The sequence below is a fragment of the Octopus bimaculoides genome, chromosome 16 (assembly GCF_046866305.1).
Source record: "Octopus bimaculoides isolate indiv1 chromosome 16, ASM4686630v1, whole genome shotgun sequence".
Classification (NCBI taxonomy): Eukaryota; Metazoa; Mollusca; class Cephalopoda; order Octopoda; family Octopodidae; genus Octopus; species Octopus bimaculoides.
Window position 1 is genome coordinate 13,742,908 of NC_142943.1, and position 15,892 is coordinate 13,758,799.

The 15,892-nt window shown below is 37.3% G+C and overlaps 1 protein-coding gene across 2 annotated transcripts in view; it reads left to right on the top strand.

Moving 5' to 3' along the window:
* The first annotated feature begins 929 nt into the window (after positions 1–929).
* The window catches only part of LOC106878371 (aspartyl aminopeptidase), a 46,512-nt gene continuing 31,549 nt past the window's right edge, over positions 930–15,892 (top strand). The window contains exons 1-5 of one of the 2 annotated variants that reach the window (XM_089364165.1): positions 1,080–1,172; positions 5,587–5,895; positions 13,146–13,224; positions 15,078–15,166; positions 15,449–15,562. In XM_089364165.1, the coding sequence (XP_089220291.1) occupies positions 15,098–15,166; positions 15,449–15,562 (183 nt within the window). In that variant the 5' untranslated portion in view covers positions 1,080–1,172; positions 5,587–5,895; positions 13,146–13,224; positions 15,078–15,097. Of the gene's footprint in view, positions 1,173–5,586; positions 5,896–13,145; positions 13,225–15,077; positions 15,167–15,448; positions 15,563–15,892 lie in introns of both variants that reach the window. The other variant, XM_052973918.2, reaches the window with a different exon arrangement.

Here is a 15,892-nt window from a genome sequence, read left to right on the forward strand (position 1 = left end):
TGCAAAGGGTTTGGCTCAAGTGCCTACCCACACACTCTCCAAACCATCACCTACCTACCCTCTCCCTTCCACTCCAATTCCTCTCACCTTCACTATCTCTACAATCACCCCAATTTCTCTCAACATCACTTGCTATCTCTACTACCTTTAAACATCTTCCCTCACACTCTCATGGAACATCCTCCTCTATTTCCTCTAGACCACTTACACAACCCCTCACTCTTACCTGTAGCAGGCTCTCTCACACACACACCAACTATCTCTATAGCTTTCTCTAACTCTCTCCCACCTTGTCCTACTGAGGTAGCCAAGTATCTCCTCAATAGTAAGAGAACCACCTCTGTCATGCTCTAATTTCTCACTTCCACTCCCTCTCTCAACTGAGAGAGTCCTTGTCTTGCAAGCTCACTGGTGCCAGGTAAAAAATACCTATGCCAATGCCACGTAAAAAAACACCCATGCTAGTTCCAAAAGATACCTGCGACAGTGCTTTGCAAAAGCACCCATACCGGTGCCACATATAAAGCACTAGTGCTGGTACCATATAAGAAGTACATAGTACACCCTGTAAAGTGGTTGGTGTTAGAAAGGGCATTCACCATGGAAACCATGCCAAAACTGGCAATTGGAGCCTGGTGCAGCTCTCCAGCTGACCAACTCCTGTCAAACTATCCAACCCATGCCAGCATAGTAAGCAGACGTTAAATGATGATGATGATAATGTGCTAGAGAAACTATACTAAAACTGAGAAGACCACGTGAGACAGGGTTCGCTCTAACTTATATAGGTAGTAACATCGAACAAGGATTCAAAGACCAAAACGAAACGCCCAACCCGTACCAGTATGAAAAAACAATGTAAAATTATGACGGTGATGTGTGCGCGCGCGCATGTGCATGTGAAATTTGACCTAATTCTGGAAGTATTTAACCAGGGTGCCAATAAAATGAAAATATTACTAACTGTACTGCATGAAATATGACCTCATTCTCAAATTCAGCAGCAAATAACTTAGTGTGTAAGTGTAAGAGAAAATGTGGATAATAGAATAGGCGGAGTAGGCGGACGAATATTCATTGGTTGATATTAAGCAAGCGCTCCGTTTGACGGGTTGCAGTCGAACATTCAGAGTGTGTTTGTATCTTTGCCGGCGTGTTTCTTTCTCAAAATGGTAAGTTGAAAATGTTCTTATTTAATATTTAATATTGTACTATGCACAAAACACTATCATAAATAATAATTTTTTCGGCAATCTTTCAGCCATTCTCACTTCCGATTACTGGAGCTGTTTATTTCACCAAATTTATTTAAGTACATCGCTCGTATTCACTTTATTTTCTTTAAGAGAGTATTGTAGTTCGCTTGAACATTGTGTATTGTTTGTAAAGAATAAAAAGTTTAGAATGGTATAACAATGCACTATAGAACAAAAAATGGACTATATACCTGTTCTAACTTGGTTATCTATAGTCCGATGATATTTCGGAATTACAATTCCTTCTTCAGATCTTATTTGCTGAAGTCTCTTTATTTCTTTTGTATATATATAAGCACCCAAGTGAGCTCCGATCCCGGCTTTGTTTTAAAGTCCGGTGATCTTTCGGTACGATTACCTAAATATCGGATCGGTTTGTATAATTATAACTTTTATTCGGCTGAAGGTCTTCAGATAGCATGAAATTTCTATTTTATTTTTCTCCGCTTCATCGATTGGTAACAACTTCTTTTGTCACCGTGATAGAAGCGATATTCCGTCATGTTGTTGGTTATAGTCCCTGCATTTCTTGTCTCTTGCATATGGAATGTAAATATAACTGTAATAAAGTTTGAACTCCTTCCAATTTAATCAACTTATTTCGGCCACAAAATTTCTGAGAGAATGAAATTTGATCAAGGGTCCGTGATAAAGACCAAAATTTACCACCATAAGGTGTCAAGTTATCTTGTATGTGTGTGTGTGTGTTTAACTGAAACAACAATATATAGGCGAAAGTAAAGAATACGTACACCCGGTGGTTAGGGTTTTTGTTACGCCGAAAACGAGTGGTGTGCGTATTCTTTACCTCAGCCCAATATATAGCCTCTAAATAAATTGCTCTTCATATTCGAGGTTCCGATGAAGCTATAAGGTGTTACTCAGGTACTTAACTATGACTCCACTGCAATCTTGTAGCAGAAACAACTGTAACCTAATGAAGTTCATAAGATAATCATTTATTCCTTTGTCATCTCATTTTCTTATTATCTCTCTCTCTCTCTCTCTCTCTAATTATATATATATATATATATATATATATATATATATATATATATATATATATACACACAATATTCACACACGTACAAATTGAAGGTGATCACTTAATCACAAAACCCAATATCTATATATATAAAGGTGAGAATGTCTGTCTGTCTGTGTGAATCCCTAAAACTTGAGAACTACACAACCAATTTCATTCAAATTTTACATATGCCTTACTTAGGGCCCATGTAGTGTCATAGGCCATAAAATCTTTTTAACTTCTTGCCTACTGCGAGCCCAATATCATATCTCCTCCACTATTTCGGTATTACGTGTCAAAAGTGAAACTATAACATCTCTCTGTTGTAATGTCAGATATTTTCACTTTAATAGTTTCACTTTAATACTGAAACTGTTAAAGTTAAACTATTATCTCACATATATACAGGCATATATACATACATACATATATATATATATAATATATATGTATTATGTTTTTATATGTATGTATACATCTGCACAAATGTATATATATATATATATATATATATATATATATATATATATGGGAGAATTTACGAAAAAAACAACAACAGACGAGGACAGGTGGTGTAGACAACAAAAGGATGTATTAGTTTAACGCTCGGGAATACAGAAAGTCTTTAACATTTCGCCATGAACGGTTTGTGTTTTTAAACGGAATGTATTTTTTCTGATGTTATATTTATTCCTGAATGATGTGTAAAGAAATTTTGATTTAAGCCTCTTAATGAATTCTTTATACTGAAATATATATTGAAGAAAATAAATATGTTCATTTGAATTTATACGTTATTTGGTTGCAGGCCTCCTTTGAGTCTTTTTATTATCACTGGGTCGCACATAGTCCCCCGATTGTAACATTGATTTCAAGGCCTTCCCAGATGAGTGACTGGTTATTGAAAGACATTTATAGATTGTAAATTTATTCTGTCCAGTTACCTATCGGTATAGTGGTCATTTGCAAACTCCAGAGGCGACACTTTCATTTCCCTTTACTCCAAACGTCACACGTTCTTATTTCAATTGGGCCATGCCCTTCCAGTTGCTATAGATCCGTAATGCATCTTACAGCTGTGCCTGTCACCTGTATGGTGAGGAATCCTACATTGGGACTAGGGTAGGGTAGCTGACTGCTTATTGTGATCATTCGTCTTTGGGTTTCCTATAGCTTTCCTCTCTTTTACAAACCCAGTGAACATACATATATTTCCTATTTCAAAGAAATTTAAACAATACATATAAGACCCAGGTTCAAAAGATTCTTAACAATTCAACTTCTCTGGTTGACATTAAAACACCCAACCCCAATAGGGGCCTTAACTCCCACATTTTAGAGCTCCATGACCTCCATTTTTCAGGAGCAAAATCCTTTTAACAGGTTCCATAAGACTGGAATTTTGGAATCTGTGCATAAAAATCATTAGTATGGGATACATGTGTCATGATTAGAATTTTTTTATGGTGTTTTAAGAGGGAAAGAACCCTCATCTGCAATTTTGATGAAATTCGAATCATTGGTATTCCAGTTCCTTACAGAAGATATAACAGAAAAGTCTAATTCTTCAATTGCATGTAACATTGGCAACGCCGGGTATCTCTGCTAGCGTTATATATATTGAGTAATAAAAATGTCTAAACATCACAAAGTAACTATTTACACGAGACGTTATCTGTGATTAACGAATACAGAGATAAGTGATGTTACATGTTTACACTTGTCTCACGAGACAAATGAAACAGTAAAAAAATTACCGTTTGTTGTGCCATAGCGATGGTCTTTATTATTAGTTAATTGGAGTGAAAAAAGTGTTCCAGTTGTAGGCATCCCATCCCACCTTTCATGTATCTTGTGACTACAATGTGATGTTTTTTTTTAAACCTAGTAGCAGCAGGGTCTGCTTCGAGCGAGATTTGGCTGCTATATTTCCACTTAGTTAAATTAAAATTAAGAACAAAATATTGCAAAGTTAAATAGCAAAATAAATTTCCATGTAATTTTAGTAGAAACATTAATATCAGTTAAACTGTAACAAAACCTTTGATCTGTTTATATTCGAAGCTAAAATTTAGAATCTAACTGTTTCTATCACAAGTCGAGTAATTTACCAACTGTTCTACACAAGAAAAAGTTGTTTAGTCCCAAGCATTAGAGCATAGGTGTAATTCAGTAAGTAGGCTTAACCACAGACTTCTACGTTAGCTTCTACCCAGGTGCTTGATCTGTTGGCTATTGCTGGCACTCCGTCGCTTACGGCGACGAGGGTTCCAATTGATTCGATCAACGGAACAGCCTGCTCGTGAAATTAACGTGCAAGTGGCTGAGCACTCCACAGACACGCGTACCCTTAACGTAGTTCTCGGGGATATTCAGCGTGACACAGAATGTGACAAGGCTGACCCTTTGAATTACAGGCACAACAGAAACAGGAAGTAAGAGTGAGAGAAAGTTGTGGTGAAAGAGTACAGCAGGAGCCTTGTGGAGCTTTAAGTGTTTTCGCTCAATAAACACTCACAACGCCCGGTCTGGGAATCGAAACCGCGATTCTATGACTGCGAGTCCGCTGCCCTAACCACTAGGCCATTGGCTCCTCCACTTTTGGCTATTAGCAGCCAAATATTCCCCAAAACTATGTCTTTTATTTTATATTAAAAATAATGGGGTAATCTTCCAGTTTCGAGAGGTTAAAAAAGTAAATAAAATACAAGGGAAATAACTGAACGTCTTACCAGTATTATCCGTACTACTTTGTTTATAAATAAATCACGTGATTTGATTGACGTTAACTGTTTATATATAAATCACACACGTGGGATCTTTTTTAAAACGGGGGCCACATTTTTCATTAATGTTTTACGTAGTGTTTTTGGTACCGAAAGACTTTCAAACTTCGTATACTTATCTATTTTGTGTTATAGAACAGAAGAATATTTTTGTATTCGAATTTATTTCATGTAAAAAATTGTCTTATTTCGATAATTTCAACCAATCACTGACAAGTATTCAGTTGTTTACCTTTACTCCTTTGGCTCATTAAGCGATGTAAAGCGTATTTAATCTCCATACCTTCGTTTTATTTGCTTTTTTCATTTTAAATTTGCTTTAACCCTAACCTTAACCCTAACCCTAACCTTAGGGTTAGGGTTAGAGTTAGGGTTAGGGTTAATTGTTTCAGAATCGTTTGTTTATGTAGTCGGCACTTAATGTATATCGGCTGAATGGACGTCAGTGATTGGTTGAAATTACAGAAATACGACAACTTTAACATGGAATAATTTATGGATTTCTTTTTTTTTTAAGAAGACTAAGAGAAAAAGATGTTTTATATGACACATTCTACCAGTGTTCCAAGTTTCAAAGTGTTTCGTTAATGAAAAATGTGGCCCCCGTTTTAAAAAAGATCCCACACGTGATTGAATATCATAGTTTCTTATGAGAAATCGAAAATGCCTCGTGGAAGACCGGCTGCACATCTAACTCTAACCCTAAACTTTTATAAAAGAAAATTCCGTCGCATGCTGTTTGTAAAAAGAAAAAACATTTGAAACTTTTATAAAAAAAAATTCCGTCGCATGCTGTTTTAGAGAAAAAGTAGTACGGATAATACTGGTAAGTCGTTCAGTTATTTCCCTTGAATATTTTTATTTATTTCTTTTACCTCTCGAAACTGGAAGATTACCAATAATGGAAAACATACTGAAAAATGAAATTCTAAAACATGTCACGGAAATATCTTTTATTCAGATCTTTTATCTTCCACTGGTTTCAGTCATTCGACCACGGCCATGCCGAAGCACAGCCTTGAAAGGTTTTAGTCGAACAGACCCCCCCCCCACACACACACACACATCAGAACTTGTTCTTTTAAAGTCTGTTACTTATTTTGTCTCTCTTTTGCCAAACCGTTAAGTTGTAGGACTTAAACAAACAAACACTAGTTGTCATACACATTCACACACACACACGCATGTCTCAACACATTAGAGAAGAACGTTATTGGATGCGACAACCAAAAGACCGCTAGTCTACTTTCCGAGATGGACGAACGCACACACTGACACATGACAAAACATATTCACTTTTAACACATCACCTCTACAAATATGACCCTTTTTATTTATTTAACAACTCGTAGCAGTTGGGGACATTTATATGTAGTGGTGAAGTATGTATACTAACAACACAGTTTAAATCCAATCAATAAATTATTTGTAATGACGAAGCGAAGTCATTCTTTTGTTTACTTCAAAGGCCATTGCCAGTAGCGCCTGACTGGCCTTCGTGCAGGTGACACGTAAAAGCACCCACTACACTCTCGGAGTGGTTGGCATTAGGAAGGGCATCCAGCTGTAGAAACTTTGCCAGATCAGATTGGAGGCTGGTGTTGCCATCCGGTTTCACCAGTCCGCAGTCAAATCGTCCAACCCATGCTAGCATGGAAAGCGGACGTTAAACGATGATGATGATGATGAAAGGCATACACATGCCTATTGCATCTATACACCCTTAGACACATTTAGCATTTAACCACTACACATGCACACGTGCATGCACATACACACACACAAAGGCTTCCATGCAGTTTCCACCTACCAAATTCGTTCCCAGAGCATACGTCAGTTCAGGGCTATAGGAGAAGATACTTTATCTAGGTGCTGTGCAGTGGGATTGAACCAGAATTCATGTGGTCCCAAAGAGGGCTTCTTAACCACATGGGCATGTATGCACCTATAAATGTATTTGAAATGTTTTATTCGGTGAAAATGAAGATGCTTTTCATATATATATATTCATTTCCATATTTCTGTTAAAATTGCAGTCTTAGTTTCAATTTGTTTTGAAAACAATAACAATTATATGAAAATAACTTTTTGCCATTGTTAAGCTGGTGTTTGGAACATAAATTAGCATGAAATTTGAGTGGAATGTTTTAAGTAAGATCATTTTAAAACCTGGAGTTTGTATCATAGAACCAGGGGCAATTTCAGACAAATTTGCATCAAAAGGGTTAACCTATTCTCTTGCAATGATGAGCAGGTAACCAGCAAGAAATTCTATCTGCATATCACTGTAATATTTTGCATTCTTACTAAGAAGGCTTCACCCTGCTTATTTCCCCAGTCACTTATTTTCTCATGATGTAGTCAGTGTAGAAAGCTGCATATAGTGGTTAGTATAGGAATAAATTACAGGTTGTTGACTGAAATAAGAGCAGTCAGCAAATTCTAAAAAGTAACATCTATTTTCGTTACAGTGTAAGCAATGTGATCTTGCACATCTCTCAGCAACATTTTATCACAATGATGACATGCAGATGTAGCCATGTGATTGAGAGATTTGCTTCTCAGTCACATGATTTCAGCTTCAATTTCACAGCATACTACTTTGGGCAAGTGTCTTCTACTGTAGCCCTATGCCCACCAAAGCCTTTTGAGTGAATTTGGTAGCCATGTGTGTGTGTGTGTGTGTGTGTGTGCCTCCATGTCTTGACATTTGTGTGATAGTTGCAAATGAGTGTCACTGTCATATAAGCAGTGTCATTGATTTCCAGTTTCTGCAAAAACATGTTTAGCCATGGGGAAATATTACCTTCCTTGGAAACGATGAGTGTTGGTAACAGGAAGGACATCCAGCAGTAGAAAATCTGCCTCAACTAATTCTGCTTGACCCATGCAAGCATGGTAAAATGGAGGTTAAAATGATGATGTAGTCATTTTGTGCGCTTTTATAACTATTTGGAATGGTGAGGAAGTTAGAGCAATATTTTAGATCTGATAGAAAAACTGCCTGCAATATTTAGGTGGCCTAGGCATCAGAAATGGCTGTCATACATTTCTCAGTGACTATAAAATGAGGGGATGAGGAATATTTTCAGACAAATCAGAATATTTGTAGTTGGAGGACTTCAGAGAAATTTTATTTTGTGTTGAGAATTTTCTGTACTGATTATTACATATTGATAATGCAGGGGAACAATTTTGAACATAATTTCTGCTGAGTTTCCTTTTTCACTTGGTTTAGACTAAAATTAGCATGCTGATTCCAAAACTACAGTCAATTTTCTTCTATAACGTCGATTTATTTTTTTATAAGTTTCTCTCTGAATAAACACAATTGTCTGTGGAGGCGCAATGGCCCAGTGGTTAGGGCAGTGGACTCGCGGTCATAGGATCGCGGTTTTGATTCCCAGACCGGACGTTGTGAGTGTTTATTGAGCGAAAACACCTAAAGCTCCACGAGGCTCCGGCAGGGGATGGTGGTGAACCCTGCTGTACTCTTCCACCACAACTTTCTCTCACTCTTACTTCCTGTTTCTGTTGTGCCTGTAATTCAAAGGGTCAGTCTTGTCACACTGTGTCACGCTGAATATCCCCGAGAACTACGTTAAGGGTACACGTGTCTGTGGAGTGATCAGCCACTTGCACGTTAATTTCATGAGCAGGCTGTTCCGTTGACCGGATCAACTGGAACCCTTGACGTCGTAAGCGACGAAGTGCCAACAACAACAACAAACACAATTGTATTGTGTGTCCATAAGTAATAGGTCATCTGCTTTTATCATTTCACTAATAACACTGAGGATCATTTTAGTTGTCTTGCTTTTTACAATCAGTCCTACCTAATTTGATGATGCTGGGTTCATAAATGCCTTCAGAAATGTTCTATTGTGTTAGGTTTTTTTTATTAAATAGAAATTCCTTTTATGCCAAAAGATGTCTTGATGGAATCTTTCTCTTTGCTTGTTACTTAGTGTGTTATGATTTTCAGGGAAGTAGTCCAGATGATTGTGCAAGAAATGCACTTTTACGCTCATGTTGCAGCCCAATGCTCGAAAACTGGTTAACAGGGTCTGCGCAAGTTTTTCATTATTTGATAACTTCAGGAAACCAGACACAACTGCAGCAAAAGCATTCCATGCTTCTTTTCCAGTGCCACACATGGTCTCCAAAAACTGCTTGTCCTGCAATAACTGCCTAATCTGAGGCCCATCAAATACGACCCTAATTTTCTCACAAGACAAAGCTGGAAACTTTCTGTTTAAGTATTTGAAACAGTTACTGTCTCGGTGTTTCAACACATGTTTTACACACTATATGGGGTGCCCAGGCTTTTTCTTAATCACCCAGTTTCATGCTAAAGTAAGGTAAGCCGTCTTCTCAAAATCTGTGATTTTGTTTCACTGTCTAGATAACAGAAGACATCAGGGTTGTTTTTGTGTGTTTTTTGTCTCACAACTGGCCATATTTCTGAAATACAAAACATTATCATCATCATCATCATCATCATCGTCGTCGTTTAACGTCCTCTTTCCATGCTAGCATGGGTTGGACAATTTGACTGAGGACTGGTGAAACCATATGGCTACACCAGGCTCCAATCTGATTTGGTAGAGTTTCTACAGCTGGATGCCTTTCCTAACGCCAACCACTCTGAGAGTGAAGTGGGTGCTTTTACGTGCCACCGGCACGAAGGCCAGTCAGGCAGTACTGGCAACGGCCACGCTCCAAATGATGTATTTTACATGCCACCCGCACAAGAGCCAGTCCAGGGGCACTGGCAACGATCTCGCTCGAAAGTCCTTACACATGCCGCGGGCACAAGTGCCAGAAAGGCAACGCTGGGCACAGGTGCCATCATGATTTCGCTTTCGTTTGCACCAACAGGTCTTCGCAATCTGAGTTTCGTGTCCAATGAAGGAGACAACGTTGGCATGGGTGCCAGTCGTCGTATATATTTAATTTAGTTGTCATCTGAGAAAAGCATTTTCAAAACTGTCAGCAGTTACAAAGTAAGCAAATGCAGTCTTGTGATGGTAAAGTTTCATAAAGACCATACATACCATGAAATTCTACAGTTTTTGACCAAGCTGGACAGAGAGTGACCTTTGACCTATGTGACCTCAAGTAAAACATCAAGGGCGCATTCAAAATACCAATTTTCATAAGAAATAGTTTTAAGTTCAACAAAACCTGTCTCGTCTGGTTTGCAATATGGTCACACTAAGTCAAGCACAATGGATATATCTGCTGACTAATTTCACAGATATGAGACGTGTGATGTCAAGGACCTCAGAAATGGGTTGTTTAACATCGAATTGTATAAAGGACATTGTGACATTTAAAACTGGTTAGATTGAAAATAGTGAAAGTTGCTCAAGGTTGATCTTTCTTATTTACTGAAGATACTTAAATCATGGCTTTTATTTTCACTTTTGTAGTCAAATTTCCTTTAAATAATATGTCCAGCTCCATACATGAGTCTGCATTTGATGAAGCCAAATCTATCCTTAGAACTAGAAAAGCACTCGGAGAGTGCAGACCTCCACCAAGCAGCTCATTTCCACCCATATACACGCATGCTGAAAATCGCCCAATTTCCCAAACCAACGCCGGCAAAAACATAACTTCCTTGGCGGGGGGTAAAAAAAAATAACAGTCATTTTCACCACCACAACCAGTATAACCACCACAATACCACCATCACACAACTAACACTATCATCAACACTACTATTACCACCATCACACATCACACCGCTCCTGTCGCCATTATAACCACCGATACTATTTTATCCTCCTTCTATACTTATCTCGTCCATCGTCATCATCAACACTGTATCTGCTTTCACCACAATCACCATCAAAACTATGATCACCACAATCAGTATCTTTACACAGTTGAAAATCCATTATCACTCATGGGACTGAGATTGTTGCAGATTTTTGATTTTTCTAATTTCAGAGTGCTTAATTTAAAAAAAAAAATTGCATCTACAAAATGGAACACTTTGAGGACAGAAACCAGGTCTAAACACAATAGCTTATAGACATACTCTGAATGTAGTTCTATGTAAATCTTTAATAATTTTTTTTATACTTAAGACCATCAGAAATGTTAAGATATCAGCCCCTACCCACGTTGTCATGCTTTGATTAAAAGATTACAACATAGATTAAATTACTTAGATAAGTTTCAGCCGAAATTGACTCAGGCCATGTCTAATTTAATAGCACCACCTGGAAGAGATACACAGTCAGCTCTGGGGAACTGTAGCTCATTCAAGCAGAGGGTCATTGTTTTCAGAGACATATCTGGGTGTGAGTGGTTTATCTGGTAATTGTTGTGGGTAATCATCTAGGGAACGTTTGAATGCCGTGAAGTTACTTTCCTCCTTTATGTGTGTCTGGCACGATGTTGAAGAGAGCAGGGCCAATTGAGGTGAAATAGTTCTGTCATAGTGTTATGATATGACACGAACATTTCTGTAGTGGATGGATGGCATGGGGGCCAAGCCTCGGACGAATTTTAAAGATAGGCAATGTTGATGGAATATTTTCCACATCATACAGATGATATAAAGCTCACAGCGGCGGTGGAGGGAGCAAAACCTGAGCTTTTTGAGTTGATCCCAATAGTCAAGGCTTGTAATGTCATCCTCCGCAGACCTCCGCCAAGCAGCTCATTTTAAGATAGATACGCAAGTGAAATTACTAATAGAGAAACGAAAATAAACTTTGGAAACAGCAATGCCACCATGGGTTACGTGGAAATGATCAACGCGTTTTCAAGGGAGATAATCAAAGAACGTAACATTGTAATACTTCATGTAAAGTAAATATAACAAATGAAAAATCCTTCAAGAATCCATAAAAATTCCTGGATCACTACCAAAATTTCATCATCTGTTCCTTGTGTCATTACCAACTTTTCCTGCAAGTTTCATCAAATACCGTTCACAACTTTTCGAGTTATTTTTCACACAGACGGACTGACGGACAACCCAACGCTGATGAAAACATAACCTCCTCCCTTGGCTGAGGTAAATAGGGACAATATTGGAAATGTTGAAAAATGGACATTTGAGTATGTGAAAAATTTTGATGTGATAGAACAAAATAGATTTAATTTTTGAAATGAGCACACCAAAATTACTAGGAAACCTATCTCCAGCACCAGACAACAAAATCCATACTCCCCAGTGTAATTATCTGTGCTGATAAATATTTATTTGATGCTAATTGTTTAAATGAAAATTATGAATAAGTAATTATCAGTACAGAAAATCCTCATCACAAAATAGAATTTCTTTGAAATCATCAAATTACAAGGTAAAAAAACACACAATATATGTTTATACATACAGGCACAGGAGTGGCTGTGTGGTAAGTAGCTTGCTTACCAACCACATGGTTTTCTGGGTTCAGTCCCACTGCATGGCACCTTGGGCAAGTGTCTTCTACTATAGCCTCGGGCCGACCAAAGCCTTGTGAGTGGATTTAGTAGACGGAAACTGAAAGAAACCTGTCGTATATATGTGTGTATATATATATATATATATATATATATATATATATATGTGTGTGTGTGTGTCTGTGTTTGTCCCCCCACCATCGCTTGACAACCGATGGTGGTGTGTTTACGTCCGCGTAACTTAGTGGTTCGGCAAAAGAGACCGATAGAATAAGTACTAGGCTTCCAAAGAATAAGTCCTTGGGTTGATTTGCTCGACTAAAGGCGGTGCTCCAGCATGGCCGCAGTCAAATGACTGAACCAAGTAAAAGAGTAAGAGTATGTGATGATTAGTGGCTAGGATTAATTTTTGATAAATGTTTGTATTCAATGACTCAGCACATTGAGGATTTAACCTTAACTGGAATTTTACTAGTAATTTACCATATTTATCAATGGACTGACATTGTCTGCATTGCTTTTAGGTCACATCGAGGAACTTAAGATGTGATGTCCAAAGTGTTTTAATTTATGTGGGATTTAATCTTGATATTCTTTGACATTTTTTCTGATCATCTACGCTTATATGTCTGATATTTTCCTCTTTTTGTGTCTTTTTTTTTCATCTAGGCTTTTTCACGAGAAACTGTATTATCTTCAGCAGAAGAATTTCTGAAGTTTGTCAATGCAAGCCCATCTCCTTACCATGGTATGTTACTCAGTCCAATGATACTGTTTCTACGATTGAATTGTGTATTACACTGCTCAGTTTGTTCTTGGAAAACTGAGTTGATCTGATTTCAAATCTTGGGTTGAAACCTATGTATGGATGTTATCATCATCATCATTTAACATTCATTTTCTATGCTGGCAAGGGTTAAACTAAAACTTGACCACTGCAGGGTTCAACCCTTTAGCATTCAGACTTATTGTCAAATCTAATGTTTATTTATTCATTGCTTTAAATTAATCATGCATTATCTTGTGGCTTTGAGATTTCAGTGATGTGATTGTTTATTTTTAGAATGACATTGTAGGGTAGGTATTAGAGGCTGGATCTAGTTAGTTTGCATGTAAAACAGGTAGAATATTTTTGGCCAGATATGGCTGGTTTAAATGCTAAAGGGTTAGATCTGGAACAAATACAGAATGAGAATTTTGAAGAACACTCTAATGCAGTGGTTCTCGACTGGGGTCCATAAGGCCCCTGAGAATCCATATAAGATTTTCAGGAGTTCACGCAACAAAATGGTAAATTGGGAATCCACAATAGTATTTTAATGGGCCCTGAAAAAATTCTGCTTTAGATTTATGTATTGGTATCTCTTGCAAGAAACAGCTAGGTTTCTTCCTATAACATTTTACATAGTTCAACCTACACAAGTTGTGCAGAAAACAAAATGGGAATTTAGAACTTTTATAAGACAAATTTTTAGACATTGAATAAGCTGTTTGGGGTCCACCAGAATAAAATAACAATCAAAGGAGCCCATTGATAAAACATGGTTGAGAACCCCTGCTCTAATACTTCTGCCATTGAAACTACAGATGTGTTGTTAAGTTTGTTCGACAGCCACTTGTTTTGGGGTTTTAATACATTAGCATAACACCTTGAGCTAGTTTTTTTCTTTTCTTTTTTTTTTTTAAGTGAACCCTTTCACATTTAAATTATTCTGTCATGTCTTAATGTTTATTTGTTGACATTGTTTTCAATTAATCTTACATTATCTTGTAGCTTTGAGATATCGATGATGTGGTTGTCTATTTTTAAAATGACATTGCAAGATAGGTGTGAGAGGCCAGATCTGGCCAGTTTGAACATAAAACAGGTAGAATATTTTGGCCAGATATAGCTGGTTTAAACATTAAAGGGTTAAAATGATGATGATGATGATGATTGTCTTGACAATATTGGTTAAACCTAATGACATACATACATGTGTACATTCCTATATAATGTATATCCTGTGCTATTTCATAATATATAATTTGTATATCCTGTGCTATATATATAATTTATATGTGCTATATATAATATATATGTGCTCTATATATAATTTATATGTGCTATATATAATATATATATATATAATTTATATGTGCTATAAACTCAGCTTGCGAAGACTTATTGGGGCAAGCGAAAGCGAAATTGTGATGGCACCTGTGCCCAGCGTCGCCTTTCTGGCACTTGTGCCCGTGACATGTGTAAGGACTTTCGAGCGAGATCGTTGCCAGTGCCCCTGGACTGGCTCTTGTGCGGGTGGCACATAAAATACACCATTTTGAGCGTGGCCGTTTGCCAGTCCCACGTGACTGGCCCTCGTGCTGGTGGCACGTAAAAGCACCCACTACACTCTCGGAGTGGTTGGCATTAGGAAGGGCATCCAGCTGTAGAAACTCTGCCAAATCAGATTGGAGCCTGGTATAGCCATCTGGTTTCACCAGTCCTCAGTCAAATCGTCCAACCCATGCTAACATGGAAAGCGGACGTTAAACGACGACGATGATGATGATATATGTGCTAATATATAATTTGTATATCCTGTGCTATTTCATTTCCAGCTACTGATGCATTGAAAACCATGTTGAAAGATGCTGGCTTTGAGGAGTTAAGAGAGAGTAACCATTGGACTCTGGAAAATTCTAAGAAAGTAAGGAAATCTGTTTCATGTTAATTCATTTTCAGTTTAATCACTGACTTACATCAACAAATCATACATATCTAACTGGATAAGGGGTTGGGTTTTTGATGTAAGGGAGCTTTTCTGGTGGGATCCTGGTTTAAGCACCCATGTAATTCCTCATTATAAGAATGAATAAATTTATTAAACAAAGTAAAACTCCACAGACTACTTATTGCAGGGTTTGAACTCTTGAACTATAAACCAGTAACATGATATTTATTTGCTTACTTTATTTTTTTTAATTTTTAGTACTTTCTGACTAGAAATGAATCCACACTTATTGCCTTTGCTGTCGGAGCTCAGTATAAACCTGGGAATGGATTCAGCTTGGTTGGCGCCCACGTTGACAGTCCTTGCCTTAAGGTAAAACATCTTTCCTCGTCTTTTCTGTCTTTGAATTCTTTAATTACAGTAAAATTCCTCTCAGCTGACACTCAACTGGAACTTTTAAACAACTGGGACCCAGAAGAAAAAATAAATGAAAATATCTTGTTAATTAGTCGAGAGAATTTGTGTTAATTAATTTTCATTAAAAGAAAGTTTGTTGTACATAAAATGAATAGGTGCTTCTCAAAGTATAATATTTAGCAGCATTTACAATTTCTGTGTTTTATTAGGTTAATAAAATTTTGTTTTTTACTTGGATTATACTTTTATTTCTTCCTACTTCTATCATTTCTACTACATTTATAA